Source organism: Phallusia mammillata, chromosome 2 (genome assembly GCF_965637545.1).
Source record: "Phallusia mammillata chromosome 2, kaPhaMamm4.hap1.1, whole genome shotgun sequence".
NCBI lineage: Eukaryota > Metazoa > Chordata > Ascidiacea > Phlebobranchia > Ascidiidae > Phallusia > Phallusia mammillata.
Window position 1 is genome coordinate 19,254,985 of NC_137253.1, and position 20,433 is coordinate 19,275,417.

Consider the following 20,433-nt stretch of genomic DNA (forward strand, 5'->3'; position numbering starts at 1 on the left):
TCTGATACAGGGAATACCCCCTATCTATTTTAGTGGTTTCTAGTTTTCCTTTTGCGTACTTTGTTATTATACTGGAGACGACAAGATAAAACGCTTATCGGATGGTCGTCACAATGTTGAGGCGGGGCGGGGCGGGGCCTCTACAACTTAGATAAAAAAAATTCTTCCCCACGTCATTTAAGATGCTGGGAAACTAATAATATCGGTTCTGGTATAATGGATAAGTGTTACTGTTTTCAAATAGGTTTTGGCCGCTAACTTAAACAGCTTTTAAACACAAGAATGCACCAAGTTACTGCCTTATTATATATATTGTTTCCACGGACAATTCTTGCAACATGAAACTATTGCACAACAGTTCAAATACATATATTCTACACATTGCCAATACACAACAATAATAATTGTAAATTCACAAACTGCTTCATTTTACTCATCCACTTTTCCTTCTACTATAATTTCAAAAGAGAAGGGAGCAAACATGTACCCCTCCCCCTTGTAAAACTTGCTCTGAAATTCCACCCAGTGCAAACGTAGAGCATGCAAGAAAGCTGACAGACCTTCCATTACAAGCAAAATTCCAATTGTCAATCCAGCAAAGCCCCTGAAAATAAACAAATGTCCATCATTAATAATGAAGAATAAGATAATAATAAAGGAATGTAAATTAAAAATGGCATACTAAAATCTTACCAGAAAACAGCAAAGGTCATAAATGCCCCAACAACTCCTTTCATTCCAAGACCACTGTGCATCACCATTGTCCACAAAACCTCTGACAACTCTAAAAAATAAACAAACTATGCTGTTAAGAAGGATAATCATACAGGTTTAGTACGTCGAAATCCTACCAGCATGAGCCAAACTGAGAGCCCACAGACGCAGATAAGATGCAGTGTGAGAAATACAACTGAGACAGTATTCAATGGTGTGAATGATCTGGTGAATCATTAGTTCACTCATGCTGAACTAAAAAAAATGAGACTTTTGCGACAAACGTCAAAAAGTATTAGTTGCGAACTGCCAATTTAAACAGGATCATAGATAACAACCCTATAATATGAATTATCAGTTTAACCAACCTCTTCTTCTTTTTCAGCAACACTGTCCGTGTCAGTTGAGTCAATTGTTGTAGCATTTTCCAGATGGTCATGATTAATAATAGATGTTTCATCTGAAGTATCATCTATTGCAACCCTTATTCCAGCATATGTAGTAGTACCCTATTTGCAATACAATCAAATGAAATTAATACACAGGCCCCAAAACAAACCCCATGCATCAAACCACCTTCACATTACCAGAATTAAAATCAAAGAAAAATGATAACATGATTTCAAAACTAAATTTACAACCAAATTTGACTTATATTTTTAAAATCAAGCAGAGATGCATTGATTGGCCTGTACAAAACAAAAAATAACTTAACCCCAAAAAACATTGTGTATGGATGCTACATGGTAGTGTAATAGCCACCATCACTACAATGAAATTAACATGCCCACAACCCATGAAAAACAGAGAACTGCACATGTGGACTACAAGTCACCACATACCCCATGTTGAATATTAGAGGAGACTGTACTGCCAGGATTGTACACAGGATCAACATGAACAATACACTAAAACATACAGTCACAGTACTATGAATCGACACTAACAAATTAACAGGGCAACAAAAACCACATGTAAGACATATAATTTGAGCATTTTTAATATCTGACCCATTACCCAACCCACAAGTAAACATCTACAACTAATCCCAACCCACAAGTACAATCTACAAGTAATCTTATGTAAGCAGCCACTTGATGAAAAAAAATTAAGTATACCAATCTTTATCCCTTCCCATAAAGCTTCATTAATTGGGCTTTGCAATGCACAGCAAGTGTAAACATTACCGACATTTCTGATCTAAATACGCGTATCAATCGAAAGCAAAGGACAAAATCAAGCTGCCAAATTCATTTTGACCAACATCAACAATTCAATTGAATGCTCAAGCATACTGATTTGTGGTCACCCAAGTGCAGGTAAACATATAAGTCAGCAGTCTTCATGCACACATAAATACAAAAGCATGCTTACTTGCTGCTTTTGCTTTCGGTGTCGAATATAGATAATGATTGGTTTAGTAAATAACATCCATGGAATGCATATAATTGCCAAAAGCACTACACATATTTGCACTGGATTTTGTCCAGAATATAATAAAGTGTGTGCTTTGGCAGTTGGTGCAGTAAACATAAACATGTTGATTAAGCCAATCAAGAGACTTGGTGCTGCCTAAAAACATTACATTATGATCAATATTTAAGCAATGTACACTATAGATTTTGTATTCAATATAAAAAAAGTTTTAAAACATCTACCCAAATTTAGTATTTTAACTCTTACAGCTGAATGTTTGGCATTCCAAGCAATCCATTTGTAGATGATTATTATACACAAATAGCCAATAACACAAAGTAAGAAAAGCATTTGTGGGATCCATTCACAATAGAGTGTCAGTCTGTCTTTGAAGTACCTAAGGTGACAAAAGGCTCAATACATGTGGACACTTAACAACCCAAACTTAAAAGTTGCGTACTGACATATTTCATTTTAATAAAAAAGCAAAACGTGTTTTATTTGCGAGTTTAATCAATGTTGAATGAACTTACACATGGTTGCAAAAAGCAAGTATTAAACCAAAGATCATTTGAACAGTGCCAAGGATAACAGCACTTTTCATCTTGTAACTGTTGCTGAATGTAATTTTGTTGAAAGCTGATTGCCAAACCTAAATATAAATCAATATTACAATCTTGTGTCATAAACATAATGAAAAACTGCTGAACAAACCGGATCCATTCCATATGCATAAGGTGGACCAGCATAATTTGGTCCACGAAACACTCCATTTTTTGCTGGATCCAATGTCAAAGTAGCAGACTTTAGTGCCCCAGTTCTATTTTACACACAAGTGATGAAGATAATTTAACAAAAATGTATTAAATAAAGCAGGACATACGAATAATCCATTGCAGTGGCATTCCATGAAGAACCAAATATATTTATTGAACGAGAAAAACATTCATTATACAAAAATCCTGTATACATCGAGAAGAGACCCATAAGCAGTATCAAGTAGCGTCCACCAAACATCATTTCCCAAATCTACAAAGGAAAAAAAGTGTAAAAACTTTCAAATTTGGCAGCATGAAACTTATTGTCCTGGATCAGGAAGGCACATGAGGAAAGTGCAGCTTTATTTTTTCCCTTAACACAACTAAACTCAAACACAAGAAGCTTAGAAGTATGATGAAAGACACTTCCTACCTCATTATTATCTTTGCTTGCTAGGAACTTTTTCTCATTGATAACCAGGTAAAGGCCAAAAAGAAACATCAAAAATCCATGTCCAACATCACCAAACATGACAGCAAACAAAAATGGGAAAGTGATGATGGTAAAGGGGGCTGAAAAAACAGATAAAAGTTGTACCTAGAGGGGTAATTTTCCTCTTATTTCTTTTTACATACACTGAAATTCTGAAGTGAAAAATATATATAATATATACACATGCATTACTTTTACATTACATATTTTTAAGTTTTTTTAGCAGCAAGAATTGTTTCTGCTTGCAGAAACACACTGGTCATGTCACATCCTAATTGTTTAATAAACACCAAAAACGCTGGAGCTCATGGTCAAGCACAGCAATAAATATGCTTAAAGTATATATGCCATAAGTGTTCAAACTTTATGCAATTCAGGCATGTTTATGGATTTAATCCAATTTTGAAAGCTAGTGGAGTGCCTGCGCTACATATAACATGTAGGTCAAAATACCATACTGTTTTATCAGCCCCTACTGCAGGGGTGGCCAACCCGCGGCTCGCCGCATGCGGCTCTTCGCCTGGTTTTATGCGGCTCTTAAGTTGTTGTCGAAGTTTGCAGCCATTGTGTATATTTGGGTTAGTTTGTGGCGATCTGGTACAAAAATCGTTAAATTTAAAGTAAAGATTTAACAATTTTGCTTTTGAACAAACTTATTATCGGTATGGCCACAAACCATGGCATAAAACTGCAACCTTATGTGGCAATAATGCCTTGATTATGATGGCATATATTCAATTGATGAACAATGAATGGTTGCTCATTGTTGCGTACAATGCGAATGAGACACAAAGCAACAGCAATATTTACAACAAATGTGTTTTGCAAAGTAAATAATGCTTCAATCCGTTGTTTTTCGGGTTATGACGAACGTTATATTTTACGGGCAGTTTCTCTTCGGTTTGAAGTGAGCGATTGTTGGTGGTGAATGCATTAGTGACGTCGCAATGAATTTAGTTTCGCCACTTGGAATTTTTGTAAAACTCGGCGCATAAGTTAAGGGCACCTGCGCGTTAGATGAAAATACGCTTCCTCAGCAGGGAAGATCTTTTGAGTAAACAATTTTTGTCCAGTTAGCCTTTAAAATGGGAGAGAAATAAGGTCTTAGTAATTCATCAGACATGAATCTCACTGCACGTTATTGATAGAATGAGAAAAAAGAGCATATTTTAATTCATATGTTTTTGCTTTTGGGATTCGTTGAAATGGGAGTTTTGTGTGAAAGACAATGCAAACCATTTATTGTTGAAAACTGTCACATGGTCTGTACAAGTCAAATTGTGTCGTTAATATGTTGGTGTGCGACATTTAGAATAAACCTGGCTAAGTGCAGGTCTCTGTGTGAGGAAGGGACGAGGCAACGAACATGTGTGCCCGTGTGCATAATGTGGCTCTTTGTTGAAACAAAGTAAAGAATGTGGCTCTTAGGCTTTGACCGGTTGGCCACCCCTGCCCTACTGCAATGCTGACATGATGCATTTTAAGTGGCTAATGGATAACCAGCTATATGAGTCAACACAAAAAAGTGTGAAATAAATATGCGTCCCTTTAAAGTAAAGGATCCGCAATAAAATAAAAATGTTTAACTCATGTTTCCTGACTTACCTGGATTTACCTCCCGATAGTTTGCAATTCCAAATGCATCAATTAAGTTTTGAAAAGCATATGTGAACATATCTGTTCGATTGTATGTTGGTGGCTGACTTTCATATTTCATTTGTTGTAATATTGAAGGAACAGAAGAACCACTCATCTCCTACAAACAATTTTATCAAATAACAGCAAACAAGATTTTTTTAAAATTAATTAACTACTTACTGTACCACGCCGCAATGCAAGTTGCACACGATCAAGATCAACAACAGGAATCCAGCATTCAGCAATCAGACATTTCTCAGCAATGTTAACATTGAATAAATTCAAAGTGTGATATATGGATTTGATTTTTCTAACTTTGATGAACCAAATTCGAATGCTTCGAGCCACTTGAGACAAAACCAAACGTCGATGATCATCAGTTTGGTTCAGTACCTTACAAAAACAATATTATTAATTATTTTTTTCTGACCATGGACTTCATTAAAAAAATGTTTATTCTACATAGTGTTACGGATATAAACTAGAAGGGTGGCTTAGCACATATTGCCATTGCACATACACTGTGACCTATTTCTTAACATATACGTACATCTGACACTTATTTTATATTAGGTCCCATATCAGCCACTGTCTCTTATAACCTTGGTTGTTTCCGCAAGCAGAAACTCATGGGTCCCCACACATGCAAAGTTGTAAATAATGCATTTCAAGAGATTACAATGAGAAAGTTTGGCATTGTATCATCAGACACAGTGATCAGTACTGTGCCTAAATAAATATGATTTATGAAGTAAAGACTATTTAAATTCATTCCATTCATACCTTTTTGAAGGTTTTTCTATTTTATGACTATCTCAGAAAAAAGTGTTAAATAGTGAGAAAATAGGCTAAAACACAACAATCAGCTCCTATCAATGGTGAATTGTACATGACTCTAGGAGTCTAGTGGAGTAAATGATAGGTACTAGGGAGTTTAACAGAACACCAACACCTACAAATGGTGCACTCTACAAACTGTCCAAACTTCATTCAATTCAGACATTGTTTAAAAAATTGAACCATTTTGGGGGGCTAGTGGGGTAGATATTGGAGCAACAGGGTTGAACACAACATTCGACACCTATAAATGGAGCACTCTACAAGCTATGTAAATTTCATTCAATTCTGACATTGTTTAAAAAATGGACCCATTTTGGGGGGCTAATGGGGTAAATGTTGGGGCAACAGGGTTGAACATAGCAAACACAAACTATAAATAGCACACTCTATAAGCTGTCCAAATTTCATCAAATTCTGACAATGTTTAAAAATTTTACCCTTTTTAGGGGGCTAGAGGGGTAAATATTGGGGTTACAGGGTTAAATAAAACAATTGACACCTATAAATGACAAATTCTGCAAGTATTTCAAATTTCACTAAATTCTGACACCGTTTAAAAAACTCACCCATTTTAGGGGGTCAGTGGGGTAACTGATGGGGTTTAACACCAAAAAGTGTAAAATATGAAACCACGATGACCCAATTAACAGTCAAGTAAAATTTTATCCAAATCGAACAATGTTTAGGATTCTAACCACTAGAGGTGTTATTGACAACATTCGTCAACGCTTCTGACGTCATAAGGCTGTTAACACCCCTCTGACTGGCATGTGCAAAAACGTCCGCCAAGTAATGCACAAACACATGTACCATATGTACTGGTGTCTTTAGTATACTATTACACTACAGAAATTTTTCGTTTGTGGTGCGCACCAACATACAAAAACGCTTTACACTTTGGGGTCTAGCGGGGTAAATACTGGGGTTATCAAGTCAAACAAAGCAAATGGCACATCTGCATAAATATATCTACCATCTGTGAAAGTTTCATCCAAATTCATTAAAGATTTCATGTCAAAAGTGCATGGACAAACTTCACCGGAGAAAAAAGAAAAAAAAAAAAGAAAAAAAAAAGAAAAAAAAAAAAAACTGAGTGAAATCAAGATGCGTCCCCTTCAGGGAAGGGGACCCATAATAAACTCTTCACAAGACTTAAAATGAATGCAAGTAATTACAGTTTGAAGATCTTCTATGCGAGTCATGACACCAACAGCAATTTCACGACGCTCTTGAGGAGTTTCAGGGCATGGATAAAGCGTGGCACGAAATCTGGTAAAAAAGCATTTGTTTCTAAGAGGTTTATAACAATTTTTTGATTTGTGTGTGTGCTAATACTATGTTTTTACGTTTGGAAAACATTCCAACATTTATATTTGAACACCATCTTTTCTTACCCTTCACAGATTTTTTTGACTCTGCTTTTCAGTTGGTCACCTTGAAAGAAAATGATGAAAACACATTTGTTCACAGAGTCACCCTGTAGTAAACACAGGTTCAATTTAGTTGCTTGTTTTGCAACTTTCACAAACAAACTTACTGTATATGGATCATCTAATGGAGTTTCGATTTCAGTATATCTCAAAAACACATTTCCTCTACAAGCACGCCACAGTACTCTTTCAAATGCTGGCACCTTTTCTCTAAGTATAACCCCAGCAACAAATCTAAAAAAATATATAAGTTGCTTGGAATATATATAATAATATATGCAGTCATATAGTAACAACACAACTTTGTATGCTTTTTTTCTGTAAATTACAACTGCACCAATCTGTCAAGCTCAATATTTCTTTCACTGTCTGTCATATTAAACATTTTTGGGATTGACTTTTGTCTGCTTACTTTCAGTTGCAAGTCTTACCCAAGCTTTAGTGAGGTTTGTTGTTGACGGCGAAATTCATCTAATGCATCTTCTTCATATGAATCATAGTTTTCCATCTAAAGGTTAGAATGGAACAGAAATGCATTTAAAGAGTGCAGCATCCATTTGTCAAAGCAAGATGTGTCAACAAATCAATTGATAAAGCTGGTTAGTAATGAGTAATCAAGCAGAGGAAAGATAATAATAGTACAGATGTTAAGTTGGAAAGCAGAATGAGGTGAAAGCAAACATGCAGCTATGATCTCTAGGAGAGTAAGAAATCACATGACATCATACAACATGAAGACCTGAATTGTTCTGCATTGCTTACTTACTGACATTTGCTTCTCCCTACTTAGTAATTCACAAATAGCCCAGGCAAATCAAGCCATAAAGCTGAAAGAAATTGAGCAGGCTGAGAAATGCACACACACAAAAGACAAAACAGATACAAATCAACACCAATCTATATACACTGTACTTGCCATATGAAGGCTAGAAGTTAAAAAAAATCTGTAACTGTTCTTATGTCTGCACTAAAATTACTAGCACTGACATACATAAAATAATACCTTCATTTAATTGCAATAAATTCATTCTTCTTTTGATATCATTGAGCTTAGTAAAACTCACCCGAGCTTAGTAAAAGGCACGCGACCCATATCATTAGCTAGAAGTGATTGAGCACTTTCGTCTCCAGTTCCAGGGCCAATTAAATCTTGTTGGTCATGTAACACTGCAGCCTTGATTAAACAACATGCACAACAAGTGAAGAACACAACATATATACTCACAACTTATACACATATTTGTTTTACATTTGATTTACACAACATTCAACTGGTAGTTATTTAAGTATAACCCATAAATGAAGGGGCACAATATAATTTACTTATTACCACTATGAAATTCAAGACCTTAGAACAGAATAGCATAAATATTTGATAAACTGTAGGGTTACACATGCAGGAGGTTAGCATGCTCAGTACCTCATATTTGCATGTTGCTATATGTGGTATTATGAAAGGATTGTTTTTAATATTACCAACTAATCCTTCGTGCATTTCAAGACAAATAGATACAAACAACAGCCAGTAAGCATAGTATACACATGATGGATCCTGAGGTGGCATCAAATGAGAAAATAAAGATGACCTCAAATTGCAAACAGACATGATATTCAAAAAAACAAAACATTTTGCTCAACAAAAAAACAACACATTAAAATCCAAAATAAAGGAGGGATGGGACTTGGTCAATGTACATGCAGCCAACTTTTTTGAAAACAAAAGATCTGTTTCTATGTGCACATTTATCTGAACCCAATATTGGTTAAACAGACTACTCTTCTAGTTCCATCCTGAAAACTTTCTCACATTCCTGGGTTTTCTGTCTGACTTTCACATTGCAAAAACAATATTTTTAAAAACTTAAAAAGCATGCGCAACATTAAAAAAAACTTAAGTACATTGCTTGCAATTAAAAAGCATGAAGCACAAAAACAACAAAGCAAGTTAGCAAGTAAAAACATGCAACATGTATTCATGCAAAACTAAAGGGGTAGTACAGCACATATTGCCATTGCACATTCACTATGACCTATTTTAGAACATCCATACGTTTATATATTCTCTTGTATTATTTTTTGTATTGAGTCCCATAAACATAGTGATTAGTATTATGTTTATGTTTATGTCAAGTACAAACTATCCATTCAAATTAGGCATTGTTTGAAGTTTGACTTATTTTAAAGAGCAGGTCGGGTAAATGGTGGGACTATAGTAAAACAACACAGAAGACACATCTACATGACTACTTCAACCAGCTGTGAAAGAGACATCACAATCCATTAAAGATGGGTGTCCATAAATATTATTGTAAAGTTTAAATAAACACAGGAGTAGAGAGTGTATTTAAGGATCCTAAAGTTTTGTACGTATTCTTACCTCCTCAAAAAAGTTTTGTGTTTTTCTTAAAATATGTTTCAATTCAGTCAGCTCAAGAAAATTTCGTTTCAAAGCTTCCTGGTTCATATTCACTTCTTTCATATCATTTTCCAATTTCTCAAATTTGGCCTACAAATACCAAATAAATAATGAATGGAAAGAAACACTAAGATCTAGTCCGTAAACAAAAACAGTTGGAATAAATGTAATACCTCCAGATCAATCATTTCTCGTGGCAAAGGTGCCAGTGGATTTTCACCATTATCATCAATTGTAATTTTGTCCTTCTTTAACTCCCTTTCCAAAAACCCTTTGAAAAGAAAACTTTATAAAAAATAAAGTCAAACTAATGAAGGGTCGGGTTTTTAGTATAACACTTACTCAGTTTTCTCTCCATTTCATCACATCTTCTCACCTCATTTACAAACTTGCGCTGGAATGCGTTGACATCAGGATTGAGCTGAAAAATTATTTTTTGCAATTATATATTTAATAAATTGTATAAGTTCTGGCATGTTTAGCGCCTGGGGATACAAAGCTTTGAAGCAAGGGTTTCAAGATAATGTGCCAAAACGTGTGAAAAAGTGAAGTTTAAAAATTGTTTGGAATTTTGTTTAAATAACATGCATAACATACCACTGCATGCATAAAAAAGCCTGTCAATTTTACTTCAGATTACATGTCAATTACTACAATTGGATTTACTTCTGTCCGTCATTATAGACAAGAGGTAAAAAGAAATTTCGTGTTGCACAATTTTTTCTTGTTGTAGACAAAAATTATAAAAAAAAATTTTTGGGAGAGAGAAATTTGGAAATATTGGTCAATGAGGTCATAATAATCATATTATTAAAAAACAATTACTTCAGGAAACAGGTAGTATCTACCTCCAAACACTTTGTGTGTAAGTGGGCAATACAAATTACCTATACAATACCACAGATTATCTGTGTGGGCGAATATTTAATGTTTTAAACAAGAAAAACAAAGTGTGCATTGAAGCAAAAAGGTTGACAAGCTCTGATATGAAGATACACAAAACTCACATCACGGAATTGGGCCAATCCAAGTTCTCCCAATTCACTAACACAAGCGAAAGCTGCTTCACTTTGCAAATAGAGTTGTGCCAAGCACATTTCTTCACTTCGAAACAAACTTCCCATGTTGCAGATTTAACGTTATTAAGGCCAAATTATTTTCAGATAGTTATCTGGCCTAAAATGTCAAAAGATAAGGATAAAAATCAGGATACAATGTACCTGATGACACATACCTATTAAATATATTACACACTATTGGGGGCAAAGGGCAACACAAAATTGCTGAATTGGAATTTTTGTGTGCATTCAAATACTGCAGGTCCACCTAGTGTGCTAAGTCCACTGGGTACTTCGCTACGTACTTGGATAGGAAATTATATATTATATATATATATATACTGCAGGTAATTCATTTTAATGCACCAATGCTCGTAAATACTGCAGGTAATCTTTTTTGATGAGAGAAAAAGTTAGTGTGACATAACTTAAAAATGTTGGTGTTAGGACTATTGCAATACCAGCAGTATTGCATGTTTTAAAGTTAACTACAGTATGTATGATTTATCGCATAAGGACAGCTGCAGTATTTTCTAGTTTTGCGGCACCTACTATGAGTTGAATTGCACTTTTTTGCACGAGATTTGCACGAAAAAAGGTTACCAAGCGCAACTGTGGTATTCAAAGGCAACAGAAATTTAGTACTTCATTTTAAGCAAACTGCGGCATTACGATAAATCTATCGTATTGTTACACACATGCAGAAAAATCCATCTATTGGCTATCCTCCTAAATAATCAGCAGTTTGCCGATTTTGCGTTTCATGTGCAAGTATTTCTGCTATTCCAGTTCCAGGTAACTGCAGGTCAAGTTTTGCCAAATCACATGAAATAAAATCGTGAAATATTTTTCCTGTTTTCACATTTCAAAGCTTTAATTGAATTGCAACAAGACTCAAAACAATATAGCTTTTTATTATGTGCATAGTGCATTTACGTTACCTAACTATCGGTACTAAACAATAACCTAAATCTGTCTAAATATACACTCAAATAAAGAGTATACTTTAAAACTGCAGATAAAACGTGCGTAAATTAGATGCACAGTACTGTACGAAGTCGAAATTCTTTGCCATGCAAGTGTACTTACTACTCAGTCAACAGTCAACACCCTGATTCGACGGCTGATTTGCATTCATTTGGTGTAGGGAAATATATTTTTTGAAATCCGCTACCTCACAATGATATTTTTGTCACCAACCGCCATAAAGTTCCCGTTTACAGCTTTTTTTTCAAAACAATAACAAACTAAATAATGAATAGAGTCTATACAATAAAAATAATGAAGAAAATGGAGTTTGGAGAAAACAAAACTAAATGCATTTTCCAAAAATATTAATTCCAGTGTTGCGGATTAAGCCGTCACAAGACTGTCACGTGATGTCAGACAGTAAAGTTAGTCTCGTAGCAGGTTAAAGACATAGAAATTATTATTTCATATCACAACAAAATTTAGTTTCCAACGAAAAGAAACATTTATTTTCTACGTTAGAAGTGTTGCACAATTTTTTCTTGTTGTAAACAAAAATTTTGAAAATCTATTTTTTTTTTGAAAGAGAAATTTGGAAATATTGGTCAATGAGGGCATAATTATTATCGATGCATAATAACGTCGCAATTTACAAATATATGACAAAAAATGGGTAAACAAAAAGGCAAAACAACCATTTTAAACCTGCTTTCGAATTTGCTTAAAACTGAAAAACTAGGCTTTAGTGATGGGAAAGTAGGCCTGTACAAACTCGTTAACTAGTTGTTTTGTTAAATATTTTTGAGAAATGTTGCTGTACATAGGTCAATGTGTCTTTATTGTGCGAATTAATCACTAGAATGTGTTGATATGTTCGCACCACAAATACTCAGCAGGCGCTTGGTAACGTCACAAAAGTAATATTTGCAGAAGTAATTGTTACTTTTGCAAATGTACAGACTATGATGTGACACACATTTGATAATGCGCGTCTATTTTCATTTTTTTTCTATCATTGCGCAAAAGTGGCGAATTTTTTGTGTAGGCCTATTGCTGGCAAACCGGCCTTGAAAACAATCTGATGCAGATATTTGATGGCAGATGTTTGTGTGTCTTGTTCACGTTACGGGTGAGTGTTTATCTGTGGTTTGGAATACATTTTATGACTTTCGTTTTTTGACAAATTATGGTGTAGTTTTGACATGTTAAGTTCACATCATAAACATCTGAAAGTACCATTCCAAGTTTTTATAAACTGTTAGCATTTTTTGGATGATCTGAAAAGATGCGCGTCTATATACCCGATATCCCAACCACGGTGTCGCGGCACTCTCAATCGAGTGGCCATTTATATTTTTCAGTAGTGCTGTTTTTATTCATCAATGATGATATTAATTGCCGGCTTTTACTTTATCGAAATAAGCAACAAAAACGTTTGCTTTTAGCACTAGGCTGTGCGAAGTCTTATTGACTTGTCTACGATATGGTTTGTTATGTCAAAAACTAATAAAAAATACTGATAGCTTCCAGCAAATTTAAATCATAGCACCATAACAAAGTGAAAACAAGCATGATAAATGTTTAATTGTCAAAGTGTGCTTAAACATGATACGCGTAAATTGTTTGGCGTACAGGGGCCGACGACTACAGTAATATAAAAGAGTTGAGACTGGAATCAGAACTTAACAACATAAAAATGTCCTTTTGTGGTTGAGTTTTAAGTTATTTTGTTTTAATAGCACTACAAACATGCAACATGAATTATATGTTTAGCCAATACGGGTTATTTTTTACATATTTTTTGACAGCGTATGAAAGCGATCCATAACCGAGTGGCACTTCTGGTGTACCGTACGACGATACTCGATGTTATGGTTAATTGTAACGACCGCTAGGTGCGCAGCCTGACCCTGCGCCGTTCGTCACACTAGATAACCCTTTTTGTAAAACGCGCCCGTCCTACAGCCTGTCCTCCAAGACGACCCACTCTTGCATTTGCAACGAATGTTCTTTTTTGGCGATAAAAGGCAACGCTGACGAATAAACCAAGACGACAACGTCAATAGCAACGGCAACGGTTTTTCTGTAACCACAAATAACATACATAAGCCAGACGTACACATTATGACGTCATAGCGACCATCACACAATAAGCAGTTTTAACAGTACACACAAGTCTTACTTAAATCCACGTTAATCAGTCACATTTTACATTAAAATTACTTACAATTACTCATAACAAGTCAAGTTACTGTTAAAATACACATTAACACAAGTTAAACACAAATCAAGTAAGAACATAAAACATACCAACTGTTGGGTAACCAGGGCTTTACTAGCACGCGGCTAGAGGTTCCACAACTGACAATTCAGCATTTTAGCTATTGCTCTTAACATTTACAGTTTCACTATAAACAAAATAGTCACAAGAAATTAGGATAAATTCACTTAAATTGACTGCAAACCTAGCAACTAACGCAGCTTACAAAAACGTGGCGTTCAAAGCACATGCTCTGTCGCGGATGAATATTTCAATACGTCACGAATAAAGGAGAACTTATATCAGCCAAGCGGAACAATTAATTCTCGCTGTAACATACCCCCCGACGATGTGCGAACCCATGAGAACATCTTTACAACACACAAACAGCGAGAAAGGAAAACGTAACGAACAAACACAACACTTTAAGCCTTCATAATCAAACACAACTTTGCGACCGGTCGTTTGAACGACCCAACGTGCGTTTTAACCAAAGCACTTCGCACAAACCCGGACTTATCCGGGTACGTTTCCACGATTCTTCCGGTGAGCCATTTTCCTCGTGGTGCCGAGTTGTCGACCAACAGGACCAGATCACCAGCGTCGAGGTTCTCTTCGGGAAATTGCCATTTCTGACGCGTCTGTAGCGTCAGCAAGTACTCATTTGTCCATCGGACCCAAAACTGGTCGGCCAAGTACTGGACCTGGCGCCAGTGCCGTCGAACGTAGTTGTCTTCCTTCACAAATACTCCGGGTGGCGAGATATCATGTCGCCCAATCAAAAGCAGGTGGTTCGGTGTCAGAGGCTCTCTGTCGGCAGGATCAAGACTGATGGGAGTCAAGGGCCTCGAGTTTAGGATGAACTCGACCTCAACAAGCAGCGTACTCAGCGTCTCGTCAGAAGGCACTTGCTGTCCCAACAATACATTCAAAATCTTGCGCACCGAACGAATTAGACGTTCCCAGACGCCACCCATGTGACTGGCGGCAGGTGGGTTAAATGACCAGTCAACGCCCCACTGGCGAAGACGTTCTTCGATGTGAGTTTGATTCCATTTTTCAAGAGACTCGCGCAGTATGCGCTCAGCGCCGACGAAGTTCGTTCCATTATCACTGAAAATGCGCCTGGGCTTTCCCCGTCTTCCAATAAACCTTCGGAAAGCGTCAATAAACGAGTCAGTAGAAAGCTAGTGCGCTACTTCCAAATGCACAGCACGCACGGTCATACACGTGAAGATGCAACCGTATCGTTTGACTTCGCTTCTTCCTTGTTTCACGAGTATGGGTCCAAAGTAATCCACACCCACAGACGAAAACGGTGGCTCACCCGGAGTCGTGCGCTCAACAGGTAAGTCGGCCATCATTTGTTTCGAGACTGAAGCATTTCTTCTTCGACAGAACACACAGTTTCCAAGGATTCTTCTTACCGCTACACCACATCGCACAATCCAATATCTCTGACGAACAATTGCCCAAGTGTGCGACATTCCGGAATGGCAAACATTAGCGTGTGTCTCGCGAATAATCAAAGTAGTAATGTGATGTGCGTTTGGGAGAATCATCGTGTGCTTAATTTCAAAGGGAATCGGTGCCCTTTCCAGGCGGCCACCCACTCGCAACACACCACCAATCAAAACAGGATTGAGTCTATGAAGAGCTTTTGATGGCAGTTTCTTCATGACTTTCTTCTTCCCGGTGCGATCTAAGTCTTCGCACTTGCACAATGCCTCTATTTCGTCAGAAAACTGTCTTCCTTGAACATATTTGACAATCGCTAGCTCAGCACTTTCAAGATCAGCGACAGTCAGTCTTTTGGATAGGTGTTGGTTCTTCTTAGAACGCAGATAGTCAACGAATCGCTGGAGCCAAGCAACTGCCTTCTTTAATTTCTTCCATGAAGAATAGCGACAAATTAAATCATCAAACAAACACTGCTCCTCTGCAACATGCACAGCCAACATTTGCTTCGGTTTCATGTTTAAATATTCCTCGGGAACATCTTTGGTATTCACGGGATTCGTAGGCCAGTGACGTTCATCGCTGCCTAAAAACGAAGGTCCGGTGAACCAACGCTTGTTTTGGAGAAAAGCCTTTACAGTACACCCACGAGATGCGTCATCAGCTGGGTTTAATGCAGTAGGAACATGCTTCCACTGCGACGCGTCGGATCCTTCCTCAATTTTCGCCAGTCGGTTGGCGAAAAAGGTACAAAACCGTTTATTTACGTTGTAAATGGATTGGAGAACTGCAGTTGAATCAGTCCAAAACACGGATCGTCCGATATCCAAGTCAAGTTCCTGCCTTAAAACTTGGTCCATCTTGACAGCAAGAGTAGCTGCGGTCAATTCCAATCTGGGAATAGACACCATCTTCAAAGGCGCAAGACGGGCCTTTCCAGTAACAAAAGAACAATGCACATTGCCTTGTTCATCCATTGTTCGCAAGTATGCGACTGTTCCGTATCCACAGGAAGACGCATCTGCGAAATGATGCAGCTCGTGCGTCTTGACTTCAAGTCCAGTGGTCTGAAAACACCTTTTAATCTTAATTTCTGATAGACCTGGAAGCTCAGAAATCCATGCGTTCCATCTCTTTTCTATATCCGGTGGAACTTCCTGATCCCAGCCATAATTTTCTTTGCAAAGCTCCTGCAAAAGCTTTCGCGCATGTAATATGACAGGCGCAACGAAACCCAGGGGATCGAACAAGGAGCTGACCACGGAAAGTATTCCTCTCCTCGTTACAGGCTTCTTTTTGACCTTTACGTCAAATTCAAACACGTCGGAGCGAAAATTCCACAACACTCCAAGCACACGTTCCATGTGCTTTACATCAACATTTAATATAATGGACTGTACAGATCTATCTTCGGTTGGGACTGACGACAACACACGCTCGCTGTTGCTCACCCATTTTCTGAGCCGAAATCCTCCGAGCTGCAACAATTCACGCAACTCTCCAGCCAATTTGATTGCATCGTCTTCGTTCCTTACGGACTTCAAACAATCGTCCACGTAGAAGTTTTGTTTCACTGTCGAAACCGCTTCAGAACTGAATTTCTCCTTGTTATCTTCAGCAGTTTTCTGCAAACAGTACCCAGCACAGCAAGGAGACGAGGCTGCACCAAATATGTGCACCAGCATCTGGTAATCAACGGGTTCTTGCGATAAATCGCCTTCAGGCCACCAAACGAATCTTAGTGCAGATGTATCGATCGGATCAACCTTTACCTGGTGAAACATCGCCGACAAAAGCAACTGGTTCCTGGCGAAATCGGACAAGCGTCCCAAAAAGACTGTTGAGTAAATCTGGGCCTTGCAAAAGCTGGTCATTCAGCGAAATATTATGATATCTGGCGGCGCAGTCAAAGACGACCCTCACCTTTCCAGGTTTCTGCGGGTGTACAACCGGGTGATGCGGCAGGTACCAAACAGCGCCATCTTCCGGCTCCTTGTCGTCGCCGTTTAAACGTCTGGCATATCCCTCGTTCAAGTAGGTATCCAACGTTTGCTTGTACTTCTCATACAGCTGCGAATCAGTTTCCAATCGCCGTTTCAAGTATGACAAACGCTTTATTGCCATAGCACGGTTATTTGGCAAGTTTGGAGCACCTGGCCTCCACGGCAATCGCAGTTGGTAGTGTCCGTCATGACACTTCACTGAGCTTTCCATCTGCTTCAATGCGTATCTGTCTTCTTTCGACAGTGTCGTTCTGGGTGATAACGCGGTTTGGCCAAAGTCGCTTTCCCACATGCATTTTATCTGTTGGTGCAACGTTTCGTCCTGCGAGGTTACAAAATTCACCCGTATCTGTGAACTTCTTGAACCATTACTATGACAAGGACCTACAAGCGACCAACCGAGCATAGAACGCACGGCACTTGGCTCCTTTCTTCCGCCTCTTCGTTCATCATTTATCCAGAACACCTCGGGAACGTTTGCTCCAATCAGCAATATGACTTCCCCATTGGGCAAGACAGGAAACTCTAAATTACGCAAGTGAGGCCATCGCCAAAGCGAGCCTTCCGGTATTCTGTTTGGGGAGACTGGCAAACTGTCCACGCTCAAAACGTCGTTTAATCGTACGGATTGCTTCCCGTCGAGCGACGCCACCGTTAAATCGACGGCCAAACCCTCTCTTCTCTGTAACCTATCACTGACAGTGGTCAAGGAGTACGTTGTCTTTCTCCCCCCGACGTCCAGCTGCTTGATCAGTCGTTTGTCACACAAGGTTGTAGTCGATCCTTGGTCCAAAAAGGCGTAAGTTTCCAGCTTTCTGCCATTACTGGCTGTAACCTTTACCGGCACTATGTTAAGGTACACACTCTCTGCATGAGTGCTCATGCAAGTCCAGGTGACAGTTGCATTTGATGATGTCGGTTTCTCTTCTGAGGCCTGCGTAGACGCTTCGCGCACGGGTGCAGTCGAAGAAGTCTTCCATTCTGTCCAGTGCAGAAGGTTGTGATGCTTTCCACGGCATCCGCCGATGGTGCAAGAGCTTGGTAAACTACATGTTCTTGCTATATGACCCTTTACGAAACAATTGTCACACAGCCGAACTTGACGCAGAAACTTTCTTCGCTCTACAAAGGTTTTCCGTTTGAACACGTCGCAATTGCCAAGGTCGTGTGATTTACTGCACAAAGGACATCCCTGCTTCTGAGGCCTTCTCGGTTCAGCCTTACGCTCGTTTCCCGGAGCAACCGATGTCGCATGAGTCGATGCTCTTGTCCTCGTCGTAGGAGATTTGCTGCGCCTTTTCTGCGTATCTCTGTCCTTCCGAGGACCCAACACTCGACCAAACATCGTGGTTCCAATGTACGCTTCTTTCTTAACGAATTCAACAAGGTGACAGAAACGAGGCTCTTCCCCATTCCTTTCAATTTTAGCAGCATGTCTTCTCCATTGACTTTGTAGTGCAAACGGCAATCGCTTTATTATATTCAGCATATTTTCAAAATTGTTGATGTCTGCGAAGTATCCCAGATGAGTCAGGGTCACCAGACACTCTTCTAATGCCTGTGCTAGCTCTATCAGTCCGTCGGTATCATCGGATCTCAGATAAGGCCAATGACTTAGCTTATCCACGTATGCACGTGCGATAATGATAGGACGTCCGTAACGCTCGAATAACAACTCTCGAGCCCTTCGGTAACCTTCCGGAGGGTCAAGGCCAATGCAGAAGGCAATCATTGCATGTGCTTCTTTTTTACAGTATTGGATGAGATAATTAAGCTTCACACTGTCGCTGTCTACACGTCGACCAATATTTTCGTCAAAGCTTATCATGAAACGCGTGTACATTAGCGGATCACCATCAAAATACAATAGCTGTGGCCTGGGAAGCTCCATCCCTGCCTTCAAGACTGCAGCAACACGACACAGGTCACTCACCTCCGGCTCATGATTCAGCACTTCCGTTTTTGGTTTAGGTTCGCAACGCGAGGAGGAAGGAATGTCCGTTACCTGCGCTTCTGAACTGCTTCTATTAATAATGCCGGAGTCTGATGCTTGCTTTTCCTCTTTTACTACTTCGGGTTTGGTCTCAGGTGAGAAGAGGACTGGTAAATCAACTTGCTTTTCTGGCTGAAATCCAGCAAAACATGACCCAGATGAAGACGTCCTTTCCCATATCTCTGCTTCAACTGTGGCGGATTTTATCTTGTGGTCAGCTTCGAGAATTTTTATCTGGTTTTCCGCTTCCATCGTTTTCTGCAAAAGATTGGTCTCTGCTTCCATCTTTTTCTGCAAAAGGCTGCTTTCTGCTTGCATCTTTTTCTGCAGAAACTCTTTTTCTAGAAGTGCGACCTCTTTTCTCACACGCGCCTCAGTACGCTTGCAACTCGACCTCGAGCTAGCATATGAACCAGTCTTACTTCTTGAACCAAAATCGCTGACCGACGGTTCCTTACTCGAATGTTCAGGCGGTTTGGAACGCCTTACTTCCTCTAACCATTCATTTGTGCGCGCATCAAATTCTTGCTTGCCACTTCGCAAACTTGAGAGCGCAGCATTAATTGTCCTTCTTTCCTTTTTCTTTTTTACAAAATCCAGTCGTGTTGCATGTTTGCCAACACATTCGTCGTACAAAACATCAATGGATGAAATCTTCTCTTTTAACTGTTGTACATTCGAGGAATCAATCATAATTTCCTCTGCATCCTGATATGCCAAGTTCAGACGTTTTACCAAATTGACAAGAGTGTGTTGAGATTCAACCATCTTGATAACTTTGCTTATGCACAATTCAAAGTCCAAAGTTGAAACTCCGTTTTCGATCAGTTGAAAAGCTTTTTTCAACAGTGTCCGTAGTTGAAAAACTTTATTTTTTCAACAGTTTTTCCGTGAGTTGAAAAACTTTATTTTTCAACGATTTCCGTAGATTGAACACTTTGTTTTCAATCAGTTGAAAAACTTTAATGTAACGACCGCTAGGTGCGC

The 20,433-nt window shown here is 38.5% G+C and overlaps 2 protein-coding genes across 2 annotated transcripts; both read right to left on the reverse strand.

The window, feature by feature from the left end:
• Positions 1-292: 292 nt before the first annotated feature.
• Positions 293-10,881, reverse strand: LOC145213331 (V-type proton ATPase 116 kDa subunit a1-like). Its single transcript, XM_080081560.1, has 21 exons — positions 10,713-10,881; positions 10,048-10,126; positions 9,879-9,976; positions 9,667-9,795; positions 8,354-8,463; positions 7,397-7,523; positions 7,254-7,336; positions 7,035-7,128; positions 5,200-5,412; positions 4,987-5,137; positions 3,322-3,461; positions 3,014-3,159; positions 2,845-2,950; positions 2,664-2,782; positions 2,398-2,527; positions 2,089-2,286; positions 1,557-1,622; positions 1,083-1,223; positions 852-969; positions 694-784; positions 293-604 (listed from the first exon to the last, which is right to left on the reverse strand). The coding sequence occupies exons 1-21, from the start codon at positions 10,827-10,829 to the stop codon at positions 430-432; spliced, it is 2,631 nt and encodes an 876-aa protein (XP_079937686.1). The 5' UTR covers positions 10,830-10,881; the 3' UTR covers positions 293-429.
• A 3,536-nt stretch (positions 10,882-14,417) lies between these two features.
• On the reverse strand, positions 14,418-20,214 carry LOC145213106 (uncharacterized). Its single transcript, XM_080081344.1, has 3 exons — positions 17,374-20,214; positions 15,223-17,222; positions 14,418-15,144 (listed from the first exon to the last, which is right to left on the reverse strand). The coding sequence occupies exons 1-3, from the start codon at positions 20,212-20,214 to the stop codon at positions 14,418-14,420; spliced, it is 5,568 nt and encodes a 1,855-aa protein (XP_079937470.1).
• Between the last annotated feature and the right edge of the window lie 219 nt (positions 20,215-20,433).